The sequence below is a fragment of the Haliotis rubra genome, unplaced genomic scaffold, assembly GCF_003918875.1.
Source record: "Haliotis rubra isolate DU_JTF1 unplaced genomic scaffold, ASM391887v1 Scf276, whole genome shotgun sequence".
NCBI classification, from domain to species: domain Eukaryota; kingdom Metazoa; phylum Mollusca; class Gastropoda; order Lepetellida; family Haliotidae; genus Haliotis; species Haliotis rubra.
Window position 1 is genome coordinate 792,319 of NW_025766847.1, and position 20,223 is coordinate 812,541.

General features: G+C 40.4%; 1 protein-coding gene across 1 annotated transcript; it reads right to left on the minus strand.

Moving 5' to 3' along the window:
- Positions 1–808: 808 nt before the first annotated feature.
- LOC124280920 (DNA excision repair protein ERCC-6-like) lies at positions 809–18,618 on the minus strand. The gene is given in 24 exon segments (XM_046716913.1): positions 809–1,808; positions 2,101–2,185; positions 2,741–2,927; positions 3,181–3,300; positions 3,599–3,899; positions 3,902–4,103; positions 4,241–4,455; positions 4,849–4,959; positions 5,379–5,441; positions 5,444–5,596; positions 6,001–6,096; positions 6,236–6,352; positions 6,919–7,095; positions 7,434–7,604; positions 11,489–11,624; positions 13,325–13,477; positions 13,627–13,773; positions 14,325–14,493; positions 15,059–15,508; positions 16,037–16,142; positions 16,299–16,422; positions 16,540–16,639; positions 17,048–17,336; positions 18,589–18,618. Coding segments are annotated over 23 exon segments (4,011 nt in total). The 5' UTR covers positions 17,283–17,336; positions 18,589–18,618; the 3' UTR covers positions 809–1,415.
- Positions 18,619–20,223: the final 1,605 nt, after the last annotated feature.

Consider the following 20,223-nt stretch of genomic DNA (forward strand, 5'->3'; position numbering starts at 1 on the left):
AAGGGCAAATGCAACTATGCAGAAGTCTGTGACACAGATTAACATGTTAGTTCAGTCTGCATCTACCCAAGAATCATCTGATGAAAATCTTTCTTGAAAACAACTAAAATCACACATTAACCTCATCTGTGCATGTCTCATTGTCATTCATGTGAACATTTCTGATAACTTTCATAGTAATATCTGAACATTTCACTCTTTTCTTGAATTCTACAGACTTTTGTGTCAATAAAGTTCCCTTATCATATGTTGTCTATAAATCACCAACATATACTCGGTACAAGTATTTAGGTCTTGATCATAATGATTAAACATTTCACCATTTTCTCACACTTCTCAATAAAGTAGCTAGTATTAGTTACCATGGTAATCTATTTTTCTGGAAGTGCAGTTGTTGAGTCTTCCATAAGTCAGTAAAAACTTCTATTTTTGTGAGTGTTACCTCAGTACTACAACCATGACTAAGTAGATCATATTGTCTCTCCCTGAAGTGCCAGTGTAAGGGATGACTAATGTGTTAGTCTGAGAGACTAGCTTGTCAGGTGTACATACATCTAAGCTCAAGCTGTGCATGTATTGACAGGGACAGAGATGCCCGAATTGAGAGACTAGCTTGTCGGGTGTATATACATCTAAGCTCAAGCTGTCTGTATTGCCAGGGACAGAGATGCCCGAATTGAGAGACTAGCTTATATGATGTATATACATCTAAGCTAGCATCAATGCACACAGCTGGATGTGATACACACATATGAAGAACATTTGTATTAAATTTGAGCTTAATACAACAAAATTATTTTTTAGCTTCAGAGAGATTTAATATAATAAATGACACTAACAATTATTTCACAATGTGCTTCTGTCAGTAGCAATCACTCCTTCAGGTTTACAATGGAATGTGGAACAATTACCTGTTACTCACTACTAAGGAAACAACTTTTTCTGTTCCCAAAACCACAACTTCTGTCAACTTATATGATACCTGATAAAGAACAGGAAAGAATCTGAGACACCAAGGAATAACCTCCCTAGCATACTGGTTGCAGATGAACATCAATGATCTGAAAATTGTATCAATAACAATACCCCTGAGGTCACTGAGAAAATTTACAAAGTATCTGATGATATGTCAGCTTATATCACTGACAAGTAACATATTAAAACACCATTGCAGGCAATATTAAAAAGACTTATTCCAAGACTATGTCTCATTTCATGTTGTCTTGTGTGTGTGTGTGCGTGCACACAAGTGTGTTTGCAGTCTTGCATTGGGCAGCATCATTATACAGTGTAATTCTTGACACATCATGAGTAACACTATCTGAAGGTGTGAATAGCTGCCGTCCTTCCAGTTTGCACTGTTCATGGTCCACTTAGTCTGAATCCTGCGAAGGAAAATACCCAAAAGCTCATCATCATCTAAACTCAGTTCTAAGTCTCCATATTCCAACACCACTTGACTTGTCAAGGTCACAGATCTGATTGAGCATTGCCTTGAAACGTGCAGCTCCCCCTTTTGGCAAACGAGGACCAAATTGATCGAGTAGTTCCCGTGTTGCAGCCTGTCCATCAACGTGACACTGGAATGCAATATAGTTCCGAATGTCAGTCATAAGGTCAAGGTCTTTTGTGTCGACTTTGTCAGGGTTTCCGCCAATATCCTCGTCCCCCTGCTTTGACAGGTTGTGTCTGCATCTCATCTTTGACAGGAGGTCGTCGGACGACATCACAGCTGCATTGGCTGTCAGGGCCACTGTCCCAGAAATACTACCATTAAATAGTCTGTCTTCATCAGACTTGTCTGGCATCTGGAATACAGGAATAATATAGTGTACAAAACACAACATACTCTAGCCTGTCTTATGGTGTTTTGACATCACCACAACAAGTTCTTTAAAATATTCTGCTAAAAGAATAGATAATAGATTTCAGTACAAAATAGCAATTTATAACATTTTCCGAATCCAAGTGAGCTTGTGTTACGCTCTGTGACAGCCAATACCAACCTAACTGCCATTTGGTGATCACACAGTACAAGGGGTTGAATACATGGTCCTGTTCTCCCATGCCATCCTATGCATGTCTTATATTGGAACTCACCTTAGATCCAGTAGCAGTCGATGTTGCCGCCATGGGTTTGATCTTATCAGCAAGGAGGCTGTTTTTCTTCTTTCCAAACTTAGGTCTGAAAACACACACTCTGATATTGACTAATTCATTATGTGATCATCAGACAATATCAAAGTTAATGAACACAAGCTCATCAGCTTTATATTTAATGTTCATTTCATGATCATTAAGTTACCAACAGTATATAACAGAATATGTCTTTTACTGCCATTCTCTTGTCAATATCAATGACTTTGGATGCAGAGTTGCTTCCCTTAGTTATGTGAAATCCTAAGATCATGGGTTTGAAAAACTGGTTCGACTTAATCAAGTCAAGGTTTGTTTGCTTGTTTGTTTCACAAAAGCGGTAAGTGTCTAAGACCTCTATATTTGGTACTTTACTCTGACATTAGATGCCACACTGAATTAAATAGAATCCTGTTCAAGGCAGGGTAATAACCCAACTCAGCCACACCCTCAGACTTTCACATAGTCAGAAGTGAGGGTGTCTACTGTGAATATGGAAATATCCTAGCTATTTCTTGCAGGCATATCGATTAAATGCTGAACGATCATTACCATGTACACATGAAATGCACTCTGTGAGAAAGGTTATGATATGCAAACTCACTTGGCTCCTCCACCGTGCTGCCCTGTCCATGTTGGGATACCGGCCAGGGCAGAGTGGCACTGAGATCGAGACTTCTTCAGCGCAGCTACTGCCTGTTTGGCCACTTTCTCTGCCTCAGCCTCCACCAGAGCAAAGTCTGGTCGTCCTGAGCTCATGATCTTGTCATGCTGTAACGCACCCTGGATGCCTGCATGTAAGACACAAGTCAGTACGGTACCTTAACACATATATCTCCTGAACTGTGTATATATCATATAGCACTCTCTTATTCAAAATGAGTTAGTCATGATGCCAAAGATCTAGTTGATAAGACAAAAAAATTCAAAATAAAATAACCTCAATACAAAAGTAAAAGGTCAATGATGATTCAAGCAGTATAATTACTGATTTGAACTAGAAGGGACTCATAAAACTGTTTTAACAGAGTTTGTTTACATCACCTGTTTTCTTGAAGAGTTCCTGCAGCACATAGTCGTCATTCTTCTTCTCCTCTGCATCTCCATCCTTGTCCTTGTAGTCACTCCTGCGGTCCAGGTGGGGGATCCGCTCCCCTTCAAACTCTGCAACACACAATGAGAGCTTATGTACAATAGTTCTGCCAATATATCAGTTAGACTGGCCACGTCACATTGCATTCTGAACAATGCTACATATACTGATAAACATCTGTATTCATACATCAAAACTTGTGAAGTGAATACTTCTCCCTAATGGATGCATTCTTTATATCTGTGAAAGTAGACTTCTCTCTCTTTCCTACATAATCCTAAGTACCCCAGAAACATGTGATGGACTTACTAACGTTACAACATAAAACAGCCCCTGTAACAACAGTTACGGAATCACTTCATCACTCACTGGCATCTCTACTCTTCTTCTTCTTCTTTTTCTTATGTTTTTTATCTTTGTTCCTGAGTGTGTCCTTTAAGAAGGGTGGTTTGTGATCATTGTCTTGTTTCGAGGTAGTATGTGCAGCTCCATTCATGTCTCCGCCAGATTCACTCCTTCTGGTCTTGTTCTTATCTTTCTCCATCCTCTGACTTAACATCCTGGCCATTTCACGCATACGTTGAATCTCATCTGTGTCAAAAGTATTTTCAAATGAATCTTCTTTGGAGGATTTAGATTCCTTTTTCATTTCATCAAACCTGTTTACTTTTGCCTTTTCTTTCTCTTGTTTTTGACCGGCCTTGGGACCGTGACGTCTGACCCAGTCCCAGCAAAGATGGCACTGGTCTCTGTGCCCTCACCATCTCCAAGGTCAGTCAAGGTGAATAGTTCATAGATGTCATTGGATTTGAAGAAGCGACGTTGTTTAGGATCTTTCAAAACACGGTTTGTAAGAAACTGCTTGAAGATTTGTCTGAAACCAAGAAACGACATGAGATAAAACAAACAGATATGACCCACTTACACACCTGCTGCGAATTAAGAATCTGGCTTTACAAGTTAAGCTAAACAGAAATGTGGAGAGGATCACATCAAACAGTACATTGTTACCTGTGGTATATTTTCTCCTCAATGGTGCCGGATGTGAGAAGCCTGTAGATGGTGACCTGCTTTTTCTGTCCGATCCTCCATGCTCTCTCCCGAGCCTGTGTGTCAGTGCTGGGGTTCCAATCGGGGTCAAAGATGATTACACGGTTCGCTCCTGTCAGGTTCACACCCAGACCCCCAACTCGGGTTGTCAGCAGGAACACATAGATGGACGGATCCTAGCACAGCAAACACTTAGTGAGAATTATGTGTGATAATACAAAAATATTTAATGATTTATAATGCTCTGCTATTTGTGCTATTGAAAAAGAGATTTGGAATGTCAGCAAATCTCCTCCAAAATGCAACTATGTAGCCAGCATGCTATGAAGTGGAGCGAAGACTTGATCTTATTCTTAGAATATGCAACCATACTACAACTTTTTTTAAATGCTTCAACTATTCTAACCACGGAGAAATGCAAACACATGCCTCATAAGGAAACTATTTATGTTGTCTCTCAAATGTAATGTCACACTACACATAAAGAATAACATTCAGCAGGCATGCTTCCTTCCTGTATCCCTCCCCTCACAGACAGGCCTCCCCTTACAGTTCCATCATAAAACTACCTTGTTGAACTGGTCAATGAGCTGCTGCCGGGAAGCTATGGGTGAAGTACCGTCCATACGGAGGTAGGAATACATCTGCTTCTGTACAAAAAACTCCATAATGTCCAGCATCTAAAACACAAAACATTATAACTTCCTTCAGTATAACAAACTCTTCACTTGACATCATACATGTGTTCACACTTGAGCAACTAAAGATGACATGTGCTGCACTCTGATCTCAACACATGGTACAAATAGTTAATAGCATCAGCCTAATATTCTGTTATTCTGTATGCATAAACTTACAAAAGCATCAATACAACAGTCCTCCCTCCCATAGTGAGTGAGTGAGTTTAGTTTTACACCGCACTCAGCAATATTCTAGCTACAGTATATGGCGGTGGACCAGACAACCCAGTGATGGATTGATGGACACTACCCTCCCATAACCTGGATGTTCATGTCACTACAAACAGTTCGCCTCCCGTATTGCAATGACTACTACTAGGAACAGCAAGATCATGTCCATGCTCTGTCCTAACACCCACCGTTCTACTCTGACTGAAAAGCAAGACCCTGTGTCCCTGCGTCTGCCACAGCTTGAGAAGCGCGCCTCCACTACTATCATCTTCCCTGATCGTTTGTAGTAGCCATAGTCGAGCGTCTCATCCCCGTGAGTATCCTCACCCACCAAGATCCGAGGCCCGCCTGTTGACAAGTCAGGATGATTACAAACCTTCCGAAGAGTGATCAGCCCAGCAAATATCTGAAAATATATTCAGAAAAAAATAAAACAGACGTATATAACAAGGTTTTCGGATCGGTAATGACAACAGCATTAGTATGAATACATAATGACACTATCTCCAGCGTTTATTCTTGACAAAATTTTCTACACTATGTCCCTCGTGTACAATGAGTTTTAAAAGATATTCAAGATATCAATGAATGTGGCTGGTCCAAGAATGACATAGAACATAAGGTACCAGGACCATGATGCATCAGGTTAATGGTTTTCTATCTTTTTTAGGAATAAGAGTACATCCTGATTCATATTCTTTAGTTCTAAGTCTTGCCTAGTAATTGCACTTGCAGCTGTTTGTGAACAAACCAGTCAAGATACTACACAGTACTAACATATCATGTGAGTAGACTGGGAGTGGGACTGACCTTGTACTTGCCAGAAAGGATGGCCTGACATTCACGGGAGTCAAGATACTCCTGGTATACCTCCCTCTGCTCATCTGTCAGCCGGCAGAACAACACCTGGACAACAGCATGAACAACATGGACAACAGCATCAACAACATGAACAACAGCAAAATCTCCTCCATAAACATGGCAAATAAAACATCTCTTATCACATCGGTATTTGTTTAATATTGAAACTGCTCAATGTGATTACCTGTTCATTCTTCTGAGGTAGATCTAAGCCAACTTTGACATCAGCTTTCATTCTGCGGAGCAGGAATGGATTGATGGTATCTCTCAAGACAGTGGCGCACTTGTAGGCTGTCTCAACCTGTATTACAAGTACAAATGGATCATGTTCCCAAGAATGTTAAAAAGCATTTTCGGCTGAACAAATTTCACCAATGGGGCCCTGGGGCATTGACCAAATATTACTTGTGTGAAGAATTTCTCTTTCCCTTTCTTTCTAATGAAGCGCAGTTATCTATATTGTGATGTAATGCCAGCTGTTTACATTCTTTGTAAACTAAAGTGGTACCAAAGCTCTGAATTTCCCCATCTGATTGTAAACATGTCAAACTTAGCAGAGAGAGCTGGAGCTATATTGTAGTCATGGATACAGCAAAACTAACATGAGCAAATATTACGTATTTCCTCCACTTTGATGTTCAATTTTATAGGGAATAATGCCTGTGTAGATTTTTGCTGAGCAATACAAATGAAAAACAAAAATTATTAGAATTCATTTATATTTACCAAATTCAACAGAACACTGAAAAAAATAGAACCAATGTCTGTCATTTGAAAAGCATATTGGAGTATAGCAGTATACAATAAATACTGTGCAATTCTATCCATGAACACACATACTTCCTCAAAAGACAAGACTGCTCTCACCTGGACTTGGGTGGCGTTGGCATAGCCTCCCTGCACAATGGGCACAGAGAAATGCTGCAAGAAGTCCGGCAGCATGCCCAGCTTGCCAGGGAAGATGAAGTCAAACAGAGACCACAACTCCTTCAGGTGGTTCTGTATCGGGGAACCGGAAAGGATGATTCGGTGCGGCGTGCGGAACTAGATGCAACACACACAAGAATATACAAAAACAGTCCAGCTATATCCTGCATTATCAATGTTCAAGTACAACAAGTTTCAAAACTTTCTTGCCAAAATGAAAAACAATAACCAAGACTGACATAATTCCTACACTATACTGTTTGCCAATCCTCAATTGGTTACATTTGGAACAGTTTCCTTGATAGATACCAAGCATAATACCACATCAGACACCAATCAGTTTAGTTCAGACTGTTCCATATACTGTAACTAGATTTGAGGAGACAAGTAGTTAAGTACTGGTCTTCTTAATAATTGTCTGGTCTCATGCTTATGTTGATTCATGTTTCCCCCACCTGTTTACAGGCAAGCGTGATCTGTGCATTTGGGTTGCGGATCTTGTGTCCCTCATCCAGGATTACGTAGTGCCAGTTGTAGGGCAGTATGATGTCCTGGTGGATGACCAAGGTGCTGAAGGAGGTCACTATTACCCCCTGGTTCCGCACCACCCTGTACACCAAGTCTTGCTGTCACACAAAAATGTAATGTTTAGATTAAAAATGTAATTTTCTGAATAAAATTGATATTTTTTTATACTTATCCTGACTCATGCTTAATTGCTTGTCTCTTTCTTCTTGCGAATGATAGTGGAACACTTGAATCCCCTTTTGAAGCTCCCTAAAAAAATCGGACGTAAAATCACTCACCCAGTGTTATCTCCCTTGTGACTCTCCAGGCGGGAAAACCACGTCACATGTCTGAACATGCCCCTCACTCGCTCCTGATTAAGCGCCCGACACCTGGATTACAGGGAATCCAGAGTGCCATGAGAGGAGGTTGGGAGGGCTTACCTCATGAGTCAGGATAAGTATAACATATCAATTTTAATCCAAAAATTACATATTTTTCCTTATCCTGACTCATGCTTAATTGCTTGTAGAATCCAACGGAACAGGTGGTGGGTCAAGCCACTCTGGATTCCATGCTGATTTACGTCCTGCATACCCCCCTGTGGGAACTTCTTAAAGTATTATGCTGATCCTTCCTTCCAGCTTCCTCTGATGAGTTTGGGGGGACCACAACATGTCAGATTTTCCGGAACCGCTTCTCCTGACAGTAAAAGTGGATTTATACGACTTCATGATTGATTTCCGTATCAATGGATAAGTGACCCTTCTTCATATACAAGTAAGTCCTTACAAGTATAGGGTCTGTCACTCATGCTAGCCTATCTTTAGACGTGCGCACGGACTCTAAGCTCCAACTCTCTGAGTGTCGGCTTTTACAAGTCATGTGATAAAGGGTGAGATTCATCTCAGCGTCTTTGAGGAACCGTCAATTGTTGTGCTACAACAAGAGGCCCAAACTGGTGGATACCGGAGACATCCTCGGTAGGAATGTCTCTGAGGTAGTGGTTGGCAAACACCGTCTCCGACTTCCAATAGCAGCCTTCCATAATTGTCGAGATAGAGCAATTTCCATGTAGAGCAAGTGTCAACGCCAGTGCTCTTACTTCATGAGGATTAGAGGCTTGTGGTGGCTCGAGTCCCAGTAGGGTGCGACCAAAATCAGTTGCAGCTTCTTCGCCTGCTTGATTTTCTGCAACACCTGCGGTATTCGAGCTGGAGGTGGAAATGCGTAAGTGTTTAGTCCTTCCCATGGGATGCTTAGAGCATCTGTTGCCCATGCTTGTGGATCATCATTACCTCCCTTGACTCTTTCGTTACTTCCTTGGCCACGTCCTCAATTTCCCCTGTGAAGATAGATGATGCTGACCAACTACAGAAAGACAGCAATCCTTGTCTTCTCAAGGCGTCAGGCCCGCTGATGTGGATGCCAGATGTTCGGACATAAACTGATGATCTTTCTTTTGGGTCAGCAATGCCGAGTAGATCATTCTATCTTCTTCAGAGGTCGAGTTTCTGAACTTCGCGATGAGGGTTTCATTGATGGCTCTTGACCTGGCTAGACCAAAGAAGGTACATCTGATAGTTGTGTCTAGTTGTGCCAACTTTTAATCCTCTACTTTATAAGTCCTAGATCGGGAGTCGTTGATGCTCTTGTAGTTCTCATCTATCTCTGGGGCCTTCATGAAGGGTTCCATGTGGTGAATGGGAACTTCTTGGCGTTGAGTGGCGGACGCTTTGAACTTCGTTGCCTTCATAAAGGCTGTGCTGAGGTTCTCCGGTACATCCGAGACAGGATCAATGGGTGGAAGGGTAAGTGTATCAAAGTCCTCGTTTGACATCATATACGTGAATGCTTCATTATCCTCTTTAGAAGGTGATGCAAGTTCCAATCCATTTGCCATCCAAGATTTGATCTCTGTATCGGAGAATATGATTCCGCCATCATCTTCAGATCTAGAGGCTTCTTGTTCTGGAGATCGTTGCCATTGTGTCTCCTTCCTGTGTGGAGACTTGCGTGGAGACCTGCATGGAGATCTTCGTGGAGATCTGCGTGGAGACCTTCGTGGAGACCTGCGCGCAGGCAACTGATTCGGATAAGGGTCCTCCCTGGAGTCTTGAGACGTATCTCTGTGCCTTCGTGAAGGTGAAGATTCTCTTCTACGGTATGTAGGGTGCCTGCGCGCAGGCTCCTGATGGCTGTCTGTATCTGAGGAGGATGATCTGTGATGCTCCGGTGAACGTCTGGTTCTGCTCCTGCACGAAGGCTCCTCTGGAATATCTATTGCAGATTCATCGTTGTCCATGTTGGCAGGCTCTCGTGAAGATGTGGAACATCGTCGAGTGTGTGATCCTTCACGTAGGTTTCCTCCTTCGCGCAGGCTACTATCTTCAGCGGGATGCGATCTGCAGGCTGCTTGTCCTTCATGCAGGCTCGTCGTAGATGGGGCCTTCTTCGTAGCTTTCTCCTGCGCGAACCTCCGTTCCATCAGGTCCAACATCTGCTGAGTAAACTGCTGCATGAAGAAACTCTGTGACGACGGCTGCTGCTGCTGCAATGAGGACGACGCATCTGAGAGTACTGAGGCTTCTCCCAAGGACTGCTGCACTTGTGAAGACCTGCCATCTCTATCTGATGTCTGCGTTGATAGAACGTCTGACTGCGCTGAGATGACTGCTGAAGTTACTGTAGACGAAGACCTCGTCTTCTTCACTGCTACTTCAGGAATGAGGATGGGTGGCTCGTCATATACGTCTACTTCGTCTGACGGGATGATCTCTGCAGCAAAGGACCTCGTCTTGTGCGCTGCCCCATGGGAAGACTTCGCTGGAGTCTTATCTGCAGACGACTTCTTCTTCTGAGAAGACGATGCCCTAGTCTTCTTAGACTGTGATGAGGTTATAGTTGATGTTGACGACCTCTTCCTGGAGCCAGAGCTACCATCAGCCACAGCAACATGCTCCATAGTAGCAACCGGTAAATCACTGGAATGGTGAATGTCAGCAGACAGCAATAAACGGTTATCAGCGCAATCACTCAGTTTAGACATGACTTGTAAAAGCCGTCTAGACCTGTCCTTGGCACGTCTAAGAATGGAATATAAATAATTATTAAATTCAATTTCAGATAAATGCTGACAAAGTTGACAGCAAAAGCTGGAAGAACATGTAGAAGTACAATTAGGACATAATAAATGCAGATCAGCAATCGACAATCGGTATCTGCAACGAATGCAAGTTTTCATCAATTGCAAACAAGATGAAAAACCATGTCAACAATGTGAATATACAGATAATTTAGACCAAAATTTCAAACCATATTGTTGGTATATCATCCTAAATGCCGCATACAGCTAATTTAGTAGTAAAGGCCTAAATATGAAAGGATATAACGCTGTATAGGGGACCCAGGAGCTCTCACAACCGTCCTCTAGGGCAAAGAAGGACAGAGTGAAGAGTATGTGGGGTCATGTGACGGATTTTCCCGCCAAAACATCTAAAGGGAGATAACACTGGGTGAGTGATTTTACGTCCGCTTTTTTGAAGGGAGCTTCAAAAGGGGATTCAAGTGTTCCACTATCATTCGCAAGAAGAAGGAGACAAGCAATTAAGCATGAGTCCGGATAAGGAAAAATTATTCATCAGTCAATAAACATATAAATACTCTGTTTATTAATGCATAAATCATCTTTAGAAAATAGTTAAACAAATAGCAATATTGTAGAAAGTTTTCTGGTAGTCTTATTAACAATTGAGAGCTGTTCATTCTGCAATATTTAATACTTACCAATATTTTTACCAAGATTTATTTGTAAGGAATTCTGGGGTTCATTGAAATGTTTATGAGATAGTTCAGAAGTACACGGTGTTGAGAACTGTGAGTGAATTGAAGTGAGGTGAAATGCTTTTTATGGAGTATGGCACAGACATGAAACTACAAGACCACAAGGCAGTCAAGTTAAGTCCATCAAGTGGTATCACAATGCCCTACTGAGCACACCTACCTCCTTGCCACTGTATGAGCCTGATGAGTGTAGAATGGCAACCCGGAATGGAGGCCACCATTTGTGGAATTCCTTCACCCACTGATGCATCACAGTTGCTGGACACACAATCACACACGGACCCAGACCAGCACATCTGCAGGCAGAGCCAGTTCACAAACAGATCAATATACCCTACAGTCAACAAACGGATGAACATACACCTTCAGTCAACAAAAAGATCAATATACCCTACAGTCAACAAAAAGATCAATATACCCTACAGTCAACAAACAGATCAACATACACCTTCAGTCAACAAAAGATCAATATACCTACAGTCAACAAACATCAACATACACCTTCAGTCAACAAAAGATCAATATCAGTCAACAAAAAGATCAATATACCCTACAGTCAACAAACAGATCAACATACACCTTCAGTCAACAAAAAGATCAATATACCCTACAGTCAACAAACAGATCAACATACACCTTCAGTCAACAAAAGATCAATATACCCTACAGTCAACAAAAAGATCAACATACACCTTCAGTCAATATACCCTAACAAACCTTCAGATCAATATACCCTACAGTCAACAAACAGATCAACATACACCTTCAGTCAACAAAAAGATCAATATACCCTACAGTCAACAAACAGATCAACATACACCTTCAGTCAACAAAAGATCAATATACACCTTCAGTCAACAAACAGATCAACATACACCTTTCAGTCAACAAACACCTACAGATCAAAACATACACCTTCAGTCAACAAACAGATCAACATACACCTTCAGTCAACAAACAGATCAACATACACCCTCAACAAACAGATCAACAAACAGATCAACAAACAGATCAACATACACCTTCAGTCAACAAACAGATCAACATACACCTACAGTCAACAAACAGATCAACATACACCTTCAGTCAACAAACAGATCAACATACACCTTCAGTCAACAAACAGATCAACATACACCTTCAGTCAACAAAAAGATCAATATACCCTACAGTCAACAAACAAATTAACATACACCTTCAGTCAACAAAAGATCAATATACCCTACAGTCAACAAACAGATCAACATACACCTTCAGTCAACAAAAAGATCAATATACCCTACAGTCAACAAACAGATCAACATACACCTTCAGTCAACAAAAGGATCAACATACACCTACAGTCAACAAAAAGATCAACATACACCTTCAGTCAACAAACAGATCAACATACACCTTCAGTCAACAAAAGATCAATATACACAAAAACGGATCAACATACAAAAACAGATCAACATACACCTTCAGTCAACAAAAGGATCAATATACACCTTCAGTCAACAAACAGATCAACATACACCTTCAGTCAACAAACAGATCAACATACACAGTCAACAAACAAAAGATCAACATACACCTTCAGTCAACAAAAAGATCAATATACACCTTCAGTCAACAAAAGGATCAATATACCCTACAGTCAACAAAAAGATCAACATACACCTTCAGTCAACAAACAGATCAACACACCTTCAGTCAACAAAAAGATCAACATACACCTTCAGTCAACAAACAGATCAACATACACCTTCAGTCAACAAACAGATCAACATACACCTTCAGTCAACAAACAGATCAACATACACCTACAGTCAACAAACAGATCAACATACACCTTCAGTCAACAAACAGATCAACATACACCTTCAGTCAACAAACAGATCAACATACACCTTCAGTCAACAAACAGTCGACACTAAATTTGTTATTGACATGAAAAATAGCACCTGCTGTCACTCTCATTATCAACATATGTTACAGTGATGTGTTAACTTACGGAAAGTTTTTGTTGCGTAGTTTGCTATATCTGAGAGCTGCCAGGAATGCGATCGTCTGAATGGTTTTCCCCAGTCCCATCTCATCACCAACAATACCACCAGCCTCCTGGCAATGGAGCTCCCATAACCATCGCACTCCCACCCTCTGGTACCTAGGGGAGCATAAGAAGAAAGCATTACCAGACATCTGACACAAAATGCAAGAAAATACTTCTGTCACTTTTACTCTTGCAGATGTTGAAGTATTGCACATGTTATTGATGAAACATACTTGTATCAAAATAAATATTTATGAACATACTGGTAGAGGTTTTTCCAGATAATTCCTGGCACTTGGAGTCCTCCATCAAACTCCTCATCCTCCTCAGAGTCATTGTCATCTTCCCCTCTTGCATCCAGCCTTGACTCACGCTCGAACTTCTTCAGCAGCTCAGTCCTCTGGTATTCTCTGGTCAGATATCACTAATTGAAAATATGCATCAACCCCTACATCCTCTGTACAATACAATGGCATCCTAGAGCACTGTGGTATTCTCTGGTCAGATATCACTAATTGAGAATATGCATCAACCCCTACATCCTCTGTACAATACAATGGCATCCTAGAGCACTGTGGTATTCTCTGGTCAGATATCACTAATTGAGTATATGCATCAACCCCTACATCCTGTGTACAATACAATGGCATCCTAGAGCACTGTGGTATTCAATACAATGGCATCCCAGAGCACTGTGGTATTCTCTGTCATCCTGTGTACAATACAAACCATCCAACCTAAACTGCAGGTTTCATAACTATTCAATAGTCAATGACTCAACTCAGCTAGCCAGGCAGCTCTGATCATGTTTTTTTCAAGTACAGGACATTATATACTCTTCTTGTCATGACTGACTCCCTGCATGTCAATTAATTACTGTATGTACAAACACACAAAGCCAAAAGAACTGTGAAGATTGTTATCAAAGTTTGAACATATACATTGAGATAAATACACATACTTCAATCTCCTCTGGTAGTATCTCTCATCCCCATCGTCCTTGGCTTTATGGATACTGGTGTCTTTCTTAACCTTTAGCGTCGGTTGCTTCGAGACACCATTATCATAAGCTGGGGGAACATGCTTCTCAGGTAGAAATGACTTCCGTTCCTTCCTCCTCTCTAATAGCTCTACAAAAGCAGTTAAGAACCTATAAAACATATAAAACTGTTAAAAAGTTTTAATCAACCAATGGCCAATATATTTGAGAAGAACACAACCAATGTGGTGTAGAAGATAGACTGTTGGCCTGTGGAGCAGACAGTCGGTGGTGTGAGCCCTGCTCATGCCATACCAAAAGACGAACAATGATGGTACTTGTTGATGGTACAGTTAACATAATCAGATGTGCCATCCCAAAACCAATATGCACTTCAGAGTAAAATATCTCACTTCCAGTTTGGAAAGACATGTTTAGTGCAAGAAATCTTTACAACATATAGTCACCATGGCCTGCTTGTAAGATGTTCATCTTTTGTATCATGTAGGTATTTAAATAATACAATCACAGCTTGATGAAGATCTCAGGTCAGATGAACTTAATAATTAGACAATCAGGATAAAGGTTACTGTACTTTTGGTGCTATCCACCAAAGAATTCAGAGCAACATTTCTCATTAATATAGGTCAAAAGTGAACAAAAACAAAATGATAAAGGTTTCACACTAACAGTGGAGTGGACATTTCATACACTACCTAATGCATCATCCTCATCCTCAATGGATTGTCCTGATGGTCGCCATTCATCACCACTGTCAGCCATGTCGCTCTCTTCATCTCCAAATGATGCTTCCCCACTCCCGTTAGCCCTTCTCCCTCGACGTTGGTACTTTGCTTGTGTGTAGTCAGTCTCTCGATTATACAGCTTGTGGTCCCTCTCATCAAACATGTTGGTCTTCTCACCCTTCCTCTTCTTCAATGGAGACAGACCATCAACACCTTGACTCAGACTCAATTTACCATTGGCAGACAGTTTATGTTTCTTCTTATTTGCACTATCCTTTGGCGAAGTGGATGGTCGCGGTTTGGCTTGTTTCTTGTTCTTGATAATTGTTCCAAAGGGGGTCATGTGACCAAGTCTAATCATCCTGTCTCTCTCTGATTCCCTTGTCTTTCCAGATTTCATACCAGCTTCAAGATCTTTTCCTGAAAATCCATACAACATTGACTTATGGTTAGTTTTAGAGAATCAACAAAGGTGCAACATTCAATTAGCCACTTTATTAAATCAATAGAAAAAGTGATCTTCAATTGCTCCCAAAACGATTCATGGCCAAAGTAAGCTTTGGCAGCTCGCATCACAAACTGTTCAAGACTCCAGGGCCTATATTTTCGAAGCTCTCTTAGCGCTAAGATAGTCGTAAGTTAATGTTAATGTATGGTACTTACGACTATCTTAGCGCTAAGAGAGCTTCGAAAATATAGGCCCTGTGGTCAAAGGTGTGCAACTCTGCTACAATAACAACACTTCCCTGTCAGCTCCTTCCCAATGTTGCCTGGCTTCACCAGAGTGAATTAGTCACTTTAACATTCACAACCGGTATCTATAAGCAAAGAGATACTCTCTTTTGAAAGGATTAAACTCAGTCCTAAAGTGAGTGATATTCCATCACTGGTTTCAGCATATTGCAGCCATTTCATTGAAATTGTTGATGCTGTGTGATAACCAATCACCTTGTTGTCCCAGAGGTGCTACCAGCACACCTGCATCAAACTTCACGTTGTCCATCTTTGCCTGCAATACGCTCTTCCTTGATTCCAACTTTTTCAGATGCTTCATCTATTACCATGAAAACAAAATATGCATTACAACATGAGATTTACATCAAGCTATCAACCCATGTAAAGTCTTTTTCTGTCATGAGAGACTTCTTCATGTCTTTAAACATGTTCAGAACTGATATCTTAAGGCACTGCCATTTAAAGGTACATTTACCTTATTGTCTCTCTGTTTCTTAATAGCTTCTATTGTGTGCCTCACATCACGACTCACTCCCTCAGTAGACTGAGGCATTGATGCCATCACTTTGTTGATATGAGTCAATTCCTGATTGGCCATTCTGGAATTATATGAATATCATAAGTTATTAATATTTGTTTATTTTCATCCACAGTATTAATTTTGAAATACAATTATTATTCCAAAACAATTCAAAAGTCCAAAACACAGCACTCACTTGAAGTCATCCTCAACAGCTGTCATCTCTTTTGTGAGAATTCGGCGTAACCTCTCCTCTTCTTCCAGCGCCATTGCCTGGTCCACCTGGGCCATCACACCTGCACAGAAACATTGTTACAGGGGAATGTATAACCTCATCATGCTCATCTTCGTACCTTCTGTACTGACAATTCAAGTTAGTACAGCACAGTTGTATTAAGTAATAGTTTACAATTAAACACTGACAGTATAAGTTTACTCATAAGACCATTTGCTGACATTCATGTAAATGGTTTGCAGTTTGTTCTCAGAAATTTCTATTGAAAATTAAAACCAGGATCAAAGAAGTAAGTAAACGAAAACGAGGATAAAAATAGACATGTTTTTGTGCTTTAAGTAGTTATTTGTTAAATACCAACTCTTTCCAATGTTCTAATCATATCAATGCTAATTTTGTGTGTGCTAACACACTTTGGATATACAACTGTATGGGGTTTGTATATCCTGTAATACAAATGTACACATACCATCTTCAAACTCCTGCTGGTTGAATACACCAAGTCCAAGCCCTTCTAGCTCTGACTGTTCTTCCAGCAGAGCCTTGGGGATGAGTTTTGTGTTGACGTGGAAGCCCATCTTTTCCTCAGCCACCTCCCCTTCATCCATGTTGTCGTCAGCCATACTGGATGGTCCTGCTACTGGTTCAGGTTCTATCAAAATGGAAGCCCTCTGGCCACCCAATCCAGTTGCAGCGGATGCCATCTTTGCTTCACTGCTTTCTTTACATTACAAAAAGTTCACTTCGTTATTTCTCATCTGGAAGACAAACAATAGGAAATGCTAACGTTCAAAAGCTATATTTTTATGCTATTAATCATGTCATATACACTCGCATAACCTTGATTCGTGGATATAAGGGAAGTGCGGCGAAATTCATATCTTAAATGCATGATTTCATTTTGTATACGCACTGCTTATTTTATTCATTGATTCAGCAAATTTAAAATGCCTCATATTCCACTCGTGAATGAAACGTTTGTTTACCGAAGCCATTTTCAATCATCACTCATTCGCGTGCCCCATAATGTGACGTCACCTTGTTTCGTGGATTACGTAGTCGGTTACTTTATACTATAATGTACGACATCCCACTGCAGTAAGTATGGACACCAAGGAAAGCAGACATCAAAAAGTGAGAAGGTTGGAGCCAACAGTATCTTTTTTACTTGACATTTTGTAAAAATAAAATTTGGTAATGGTGGCATTAGTGATCTGGGACTATTTATCTCAGTGCTGGACAATCATATTTAGTGTACTTGCGTGTAATGCAGAGATTTGGAACTTTTTCATCAGCGAGGCATAGCATTGTATGTACATCAAAAGTACCGCTTTGTGACGTCAGTCGAGACTTAATTTACGAGATAGCATGATAATTTCCACGAATCAAGGTTATCCACGAATTTAGGTTACAGTTCTGTATATCATAACATCTCCTTTCAAATTAACAGTTTGGCGTTCAGAAGTTGTGAGTACTACATAACAACTTGATGGATAACAACTTCTGGTTTATCTGTTCAAGTAATTTTTCTATTTTCTTGCTCCGAAATAGCCAGAATATTACTATCAACGGGATCAGGTATAGCTCATGGGGATACGCATAAAACAAATACACGGTGAATGTCATGTTTAACACTGTTCCACGTTGACCCAATGAAAACAAATGTATTGTTCTCTTTCTGTAGTTTGAGAAGACATAACTCTCTACTCACTGCTCTGATAAATATAGTATATGAAATGACATAAAAATATGGGGGCTAACTCCGATATACATACTCGGATATAGTTTTGGTGAATTGCCGTTCAGGTCATTCGTACGCAACAAACAAACATGACAAACTTCGACTTGGCCTTCAGTTTATTACCGCAAACAGGACCACCATTACACATTTTCTCAAATGGTGACCCGAAATTCGGGTAGACGAAGCGATTGGTAAACATAAATGTTTTCCAAAAACATTTGTAACGTCGGGTAAAAGCAAACTTTTCACCCATTATGCGAAGTGCTTACCTCGCACGTCGCCATCTTTGTATTTACTGGGGAAGCCTTGTTTAGTACTATATTTAGTAACCATCACGTGACTTCGGCATTTCTAATGACTAATTTTAGAACGATTCCTCAAAGGACCCACTGAACTCAGTGACAAAGCGAAATAAGGAATTTTACAGTATGAAATATTGGGAGCTCTCGAAAGATTATTTTAATCATATGATTTTTGGACAGCATCGTGAAAAGTACACACAATGTGTAAATCTCATATGACAAAACATGATCTTTTGTGAAGAAACAATAGGTCCTGTTAATTCTCCATTTACAAGTCTAATGGGTTTAAATAACAGTTCACTCAGCAATATCTTAGCAATATGCATCAATCACGTGTGATTCCGATGCTTCTATAGTCACAAACATGGGCTGCTGGGAGCAGTTGCACCTGCGATATCTCTATTCTGTTTTGACACGCGAAATGTGTCTTATTAAGACCCTTGCGAAAAGGAGTCGAACTCAAGTCTAATATAAGTAGGCAAATCTAAAGACTCAGATCTACGAATGGGGATGGCCTAAAAGTCGGGCCGGACCACTGGGTAATACTAAAAATGGATTGCAGAATATTAAAACGAAATCTGCACATTTGGGTAGATACACTTCCTGCCTTCACAAAGCATAGTTTGGTTGAAAATGTATAGTTAACGATGAAAAAACACACAACAACAATAACTACATACCGAGATTCCAGTAGAAAACACACCGTCTTGTTGTTATGTGTTTTCCTTGATATGTCTATGTGGGAAGGTTGCTTACTTCTCTTAGCGTGTGACATCCTGGGGTCCTGGGCAGGAAGTGACAGTGTTTTGACTGCTTTTCTGGGGTTCCCTAATTAACCTTTATTGTCTCATGCTGAATCAGCACAGGATGTTTATGTTAAAGAGAAGTGGATATTGGCGAGTGTCAATGGGAAAATATGACATGATTATATATATTAAAAGAAATCTTTTAAGTCACAACCTTTTGTAATATGTTATAAAGGATCAAACAAGGTATGCATTCACAAACACAAAAATTCTTATGTGTTTTCATTGTAAACAATACCAGCGCGTATGCATATGCTTATATTTACTAATACACATGAAACACAAAATGGTATTATATCTACATAAATACCACTTCATCAAGTAAAGTAAAATTGAAGCCCTTTTCTCTCTCCATTCCCAAAGATTTTAGGAAAAAAGTCCTCGGAAAACAAAATCCTCAATCAAAAGTGTTTAGTCTCTGTTCGGCCCGACTTGGCCCGTGCTGTCAAAAACACCTTAAACCTCACACATGTATCTTGAAACGTGTTTATATCCATAGATTAGTATTATATCTACCTAAATATCACTTCACAGAGTCTCAAAGCGTAGTGTTTGAAGCAAACACGTTGCTGAAAGTGAAGCTATCTTTTCTACATATTCTCAACAAAGACAGAGTATCACAAGCGTTCGGTCCGCCTTGGCCCGGGCTCTCATAAACAACTTAAACCCCACACATGTATTCTGATTTGTGTTTAAATCCATAGATTAGTATTATATCTACCTAAATATCAATGTGTGATGTTACAAAATGCCACATGTAAAGATAACTGGTTCGTTAAAGTGAAGCCCTTCGGTC